Here is a 6,629-nt window from a genome sequence, read left to right on the forward strand (position 1 = left end):
GGGTGCCAGTACCCCACCAAGACAGAATCACTCCACGCCTCCCCCACATTACGCCATATACAGGTCATATACAATGACACATTCAACAAATCTTCATTCCTTCATGTCTGCTACCTATAAACACAAAAATGGTTTTATTTGGATCAGTCAGAGACAGCAGGTCTCTCCATCAAATTTCTCTATGTTGGGAATAATGCTAAAGCCTGTTCTGGAAGGAGACCCTAATTCTGATATAGATCAGCGAAATATAAGCTTTGTCAACACGGATCTTCCTGAACTTTTATAGATAAGTCTCTGATTATTAAGCATGATTTCGATTTAATGTGTATTTAAAAAAGCATAGTTACAATATTTTTCTCTACAAAAGGGCCAATGAAGCATCATGACATGATTGTCCTCCAAAAATTGAAGGAGAGACTGGCTGTTTCTGACTGGTCCGTATTAAAAAAATAAAATAAAAAAAAATCATGTTTAAAGGTAGCAGATATGAAGGAATGAAGATTTTTTGCATCTGCCATTGTATATGGATTTCTAATTACCGTAAGTGATGTAATAAAGCAGATATGATATACCCCCGCTGAAACAGATTTGACCATTTTTAAATGGTTTATATTTCAGTCAGGATGTAACAGTTGATCCTACAGGTCAATTCCAGAACTGTGTAAGAAAATCTCCATCTTCACTCACTTCTTCAAGCAAAGTCATAAAAGCATAAGAATGACTATACTGGGTCAGACCAATGGTCCATCTAGCCCAGTATCCTGTTTCCACAGTAGCAAATCCAGGTCAGAGGTGCCTGGCAGAAACCCAAATAGTAGCATCATTCCATACTACCGATCCCAGGGCAAACAGTGGCTTCCCCCCATTTCTGACTCAATGGCAGAGCATGGGCCTTTCCTCCAAGAAATTGTCCAAACCTTTCTTAAATCCAGCTTTATGCTTATTCCAAATTGTTACATAGTTAACATATTTGCACTTTGAGGAGGAAAAAGCGCTTGTAATATTTTCTTCATAACCTCATAAGAATCCACATATGTCCAACAAAGCTTTATCCCCCCCCCTTTTTTTTTAACAAAACTGCAATGAATATTGGGGTACTAAGTTCTTAAATGTAGTCTTCTAAGTTAAGGCCTTAATTTTGTGCCTTTCTTGCTCTTCAGTTGTGCAGGATGGATGATCCTTGTGCTGAAAATCAGTGCTAAATTCCTTCCCTTTTTTTCCTGCCGTAAATCCACTTGTTTTTATGCTTCCAAATTGACCTTATAGATTGACTAGAGCGGAGCACGTGTTGTAAATGTGTAATTAAAATCTCACTAAACTCTGCCCCTGGAATGCCTCAAAATAGCAAGTCTTGCTTTACATGTCAGCACCATTTATTTATTTAATTTTCTATACCGTTCTCCCAGGGAAGCTAAGAATGGTTTACATGAATTTATTCAGGTACTCAAGCAGTTTTCCATCTGTCCCGGCAGGTTTACACTCTATCTAATGTTTGACGAAGATGGCAAACCAAAGTTTACAAAGCATGGTAAAAATATAATATGACAAAAACATTTAGGGCTCCTTTTACAAAGCTGCGATAGCGTTTTTAACATGCACAGAACTTTAGCGTGTGCTAAACCCGCGCTACACAGCTAGAACTAACACCAGCTCAATGCTGGCGTTAGCGTCTAGCGCACATGCTAAGACCGCTAGCGCAGCTTTGTAAAAGGAGCCCTAAATGTTTACTTTGTCTCAGTCTATGGATCAGTGGTTCCCAAACCCTGTCCTGGGGGACCCCCAGCCAGTCGGGTTTTCAAGATATCCCTAATGAATATGCATGAGAGATTTGCGTATAATGGAAGTGACAGGTATGCAAATCTCTCTCATGCATATTCATTAGGGATATCTTGAAAACCTGACTGGCTGGGGATCCCCCAGGACAGGGTTTGGGAACCACTGCTATGGATAGTGTGTCAAAGATAGTGCCTGTCTTCTTAGTAAAAAGGCACCAATTCTTAGCCCAATCCATTTCATTACCTGAAGTCCACCTTGAAGGACCAGTCATCATTACTTGATTCTCTGGCTGCAGATTTGATGCAAAAGTATTCCAGCAGCCACAGAAACATTCAAGGACTCCATTGCCATATGCACCTCTTTTCCCAGAGGGATGGTGAGCAGATAGCTACACAGGCTTCTTGTCTCAGGGGAAAGGCCCTTGTTTCCCACAACTAACAATGTAGGCTCTTCCCACAGAAATTCTGAGCGGCTGATAACAGGAACATCACCCACTGTATAAGATTTCCCAGTCGTTCCTATAACCCAGGGGTCCCCAAAGTCCCTCCTTGAGGGCCGAATCCAATCGGGTTTTCAGGATTTCCCCAATGAATATGCATGAAATCTATGTGCACGCACTGCTTTCAATGCATATTCATTGGGGAAATCCTGAAAACCCGATTGGATTCGGCCCTCAAGGAGGGACTTTGGGGACCCCTGGGTATAGGAACGACTGGGAAATCTTATACAGTGGGAGTCAGCCCAGTTTTATTTTAGCCTTCAGGAATTCCTGGAGGCTGGAAGTGCTGTAAACCTCCATAAACTCCATGGCTCCAGTACTAGCCATGCTGACTACTGGAATCAGGGGGCAACTGTTTTCTTGGCTAGTGACCACTTTATCTACTTTCAGAAAATATGCAGAACGGAGGACTGCTCTCAGGTTTATAGGATCTTAAAGATCATCCAGCACCAACCAGAAGCATTGCTGATTTTAAGCACATTTCATTTGGAATTACGGAATCTAGAGTTTCTTCTAAGGTCAAATAATGCAAGGGGCTAGCTTCTAAGCTGAGTCCCTGGTACACATGGCCCTCACAGAGGGCATCCAGCATTTTCCTTAAAACAAGCTGAACAAGTATGTTACGAGGTCTGGGCTCTAACCAGTTAAGTGCCACTGAAAATGACTGGTTGGCCCTGAACAAGCAATTTAACTGGCCAAAGCTGTTTTTGGCCAGTTAAATTGGCCAACATGTATTGCCTTTTGAAATAAATCACATAAAATGGATAACTGACTATACAGTAATAGGTCCAAGAAAACAACAATGCAACTGATCTAAAAAGATAGTGCAAAGATGGAAGAGCATGCCATATATACAGTGTATTGCTTATTGCATCACCGCAGCACACAAGGTAAGTTACAAACCACAGCACTGATTTACAACTTACTGGTGTGTTGTAGTGATGTCAGAAGCTACAGAGTGTATAACCGGTCTGTTATTTCATATACAGTAACTGGAAGCTTACAAGCAGGACTAAAACCCGCTCTGGTATTGCAAAAAAAAAAGAAAAAAAAAAAAGCTTAAAATGCTACTGTCACATATGATCAATCCACTGTTTAAAAACTGACTAGTTGAAACTGTGATCAGAAAACTAGTCTTAGAAAAGAAAGCTATTTTCTGATTATATTTAGGCTTTTGTTCATCAACAATAAACACATTTCATTCAAGTAGATAGTGAATGGCACAGTGGTTACTGTTATTTCATATACAGTAACTGGAAGCTTACAAGCAGGACTAAAACCCGCTCTGGTATTGCAAAAAAAAAGAAAAAAAAAAAGCTTAAAATGCTACTGTCACATATGATCAATCCACTGTTTAAAAACTGACTAGTTGAAACTGTGATCAGAAAACTAGTCTTAGAAAAGAAAGCTATTTTCTGATTATATTTAGGCTTTTGTTCATCAACAATAAACACATTTCATTCAAGTAGATAGTGAATGGCACAGTGGCTACTGATGTGGTGGAGACCCAGCTGTCTGCATATGCAATATACATGCCTGACTGGGCAGTCTGATGCTTATTCAGATCACTTGTCTCGAGAGACTTTTTCTCATTTGTTTTATAATATGTTATAATAAACTGCTAATATTACTTCTAAATCTGAAGCAATATTTCACATGTGGTTTTGTGTTAGTGTACCTAAAACACATCCCATTATTGCAATAAAGAATGTAGCTTGATTATCACCTCCTAAACTGTAAACTCCAGCGTAGACTGAGGTCCAGAACTGTGAATATCACATCTGCAGAAATTGTTCATTTTTTTTCTCAGATAGTTAATATATATGATGACATCTCAAAATTAGACATCTACGTTCTGATTTGCTCCATTATTTCTATTATGTGGGAAATACAAACCCAAAAAAGAGACTGCAGAGATGATGTACAAAAAGCCAAGACTTTATTTAAATCGATAAACAATTTGTATCCAAAGAAGATGGTTCACTTTATGTTTGTGACCTGGACCCGACATCTTCTTCAGGGGTCCTAGATGTGTAAAAAACTCAATTTCTGAGAACCATTTGAAATACAAACTGGATTGAAGTTTCTTTAAAAAGCTTCAATTTGATATTTCAAATATGATTTTCGTCCTCTGGCCCAGTAGAGTTTGCCATAAGCATTTTTCACATTGTGTTGAATTTGTATTGACATGTCTAACGAACAGACATGATTTATCACATCCTCCATAACCAGCTAACAAACGGTACAAATCTATCCGGAAAAGATGATAAAAATTAAGGCGAATGTCTTACAATGAATAAATCACATTCCCTATTGTACCAAAGAACAAAACTTCAGTCTTCAAGGATCTTCAGACCACCACCGAGTAGCTTAACTTCAGAAAACATTATCAACTGTGTATCCTTTGCATACCAATAAGCAAAGATTTGGAATGAACTGCCAATTGCAATTAGATCCTCATCAACTGGTTTGCTGAGTCAGGTTTAGCAGTTAATGTATCATGTTTGATGGTGGAATATTTCACCACTAGACCACCAGGTAAGGTCTGGGGGAAGGTCCAGGACGCAGGAGGGAGGCGGGGGTGGGTCAGAGCCGGCCCTGAAAGTTATCCGCGATATTTCAATATTTGTGGGCTGGCTCTGCTCCTAACCCTTGCAAATATTGAGAGTCTGATGTATTCCATTTCAACATTTCATTCAAGCCCCGAGGTTGTACGGTGTTAAGTAAAATATCCAATATTGCTCACAGAGCTGTATAATAGCTAGCCTGTCACCCCTATAAGCCAGAGATTCTTGATTCTCCTGCCATTTAAATTGTAGGTTTATTTCCCTGGCACACATTGCTCCATATATATATTTTGCTTTTCTTTCACACTATTTTCACAGTTTTACACTGATTCACTTTATGGTAACACACACTTGAGCCCGATGATGGTGTGTGACAGTTATGTGAGCTTTTTGCTCTCTTGTTCTGCCTAAGATTAAGTGCTTGAGCTGCAGTTTCTGTCAGCTCTTTAGCTTACCTTCTCACAATGAGGGCTTTTATCACTCATTATTGATCATTTTTGATCTTTGTATTATCCATTTTATGGAGCCTTTTGGCTTTGCTGCTTGTTTTTTTGCCTCTTTTAAGTATCTTAGTGCAGCATTTTTTTTAGATTAATTTTGCTACTTAAACCTCAGACATTTAGTTTGGCGATTTCAAGATTTCCTCAAGGAATATGCATAAGATCTATTTGCATAGAATGGAAGCAATATATACAAGTCAATCTCATGTTTATTCTTTGTGTTAATCTTGAAAATCTGACTGGATTGTGTTTAGAGAATGACACAGGGACAAATTTGTCCCCATCCTCACAGGAACTCAATTTCCCTGTCCTGTCACCATGACTTTTGCTGCTGTCCCGGTCCCATTCCTGTAAGTTCTGCCGTAACAGCACAAGCCTTGAACACTTATGATTTTAAAGTATTTGAGGCTTGTGCATATGGAGCTTGCAGCAGGAATAGGACAGGAATGAACTTGTGGGGCCTGGCCGGTAAAAATGAGTTCCTATGGGGACAAAGAAAAATTTGTCCCCGTCATTCGCTAGTTGTGTTCCTTGAGGACAATGGTTGCCCATCCCAGGTCTATTGAGTGTTTTTCAGCATTATCTGGATATCACCGTTAAAATAATTATTGATCCATCTTGAGCAGTGGTTCCCAAACCCTGTCCTGGGGGACCCCCAGCCAGTCAGGTTTTCAAGATATCCCTAATGAATATGCATGCGAGAGATTTGCATATAATGGAAGCAACAGGTATGCAAATCTCTCTCATGCATATTCATTAGGGATATCTTGAAAACCCGACTGGCTGGAGGTCCCCCAGGACAGGGATTGGGAACCACTGATCTTGAGCATGGGGGGGGGGGGGGAAGGGGGTGTCTGGGAGAATTATACAGATAGCAGCAGTATTGAGTCTGCTATCAGGATGGGCGGAGTGGGTTGTGACAGCCACTCCAGCAGTGGGGCACTGCAGCTAATGGCTGATGGATCTCTTCATTCTGTGTCCTGTATGTGGCAAGACAGAGCAGGATTTGCTGGAGTAGGTTTTGTTGGCAACTATGGCAGTTTGGTAGTAGGGCCAGTGCAGGGCAGTCTTTAACATTCTGAGCCCTGAAACTGGCAAGGAAAAATTAGGAGCAAGTATGTATTTTTTATACCACATTCATAGCATGAGTGCAGGTCATGTATATCACAGTGGGGGAGGGGAAGACATCGTATAGTGCAACCTAGTTCAACTTTGCTCGATAATGTGACTATTGGGCAGGCTGGATGGATGGACCATGTCCGTATTTATCTGCCTTTAGACTATGCT

General features: G+C 40.3%; 1 protein-coding gene across 1 annotated transcript; it reads right to left on the minus strand.

Moving 5' to 3' along the window:
• Positions 1-2,049: 2,049 nt before the first annotated feature.
• On the minus strand, positions 2,050-5,327 carry LOC117353625 (rRNA methyltransferase 1, mitochondrial-like). The gene is given in 3 exon segments (XM_033929787.1): positions 2,050-2,270; positions 2,518-2,740; positions 5,298-5,327. Coding segments are annotated over 3 exon segments (474 nt in total).
• Between the last annotated feature and the right edge of the window lie 1,302 nt (positions 5,328-6,629).

Source organism: Geotrypetes seraphini, chromosome 2 (genome assembly GCF_902459505.1).
Source record: "Geotrypetes seraphini chromosome 2, aGeoSer1.1, whole genome shotgun sequence".
In the NCBI taxonomy this organism is placed as follows: domain Eukaryota; kingdom Metazoa; phylum Chordata; class Amphibia; order Gymnophiona; family Dermophiidae; genus Geotrypetes; species Geotrypetes seraphini.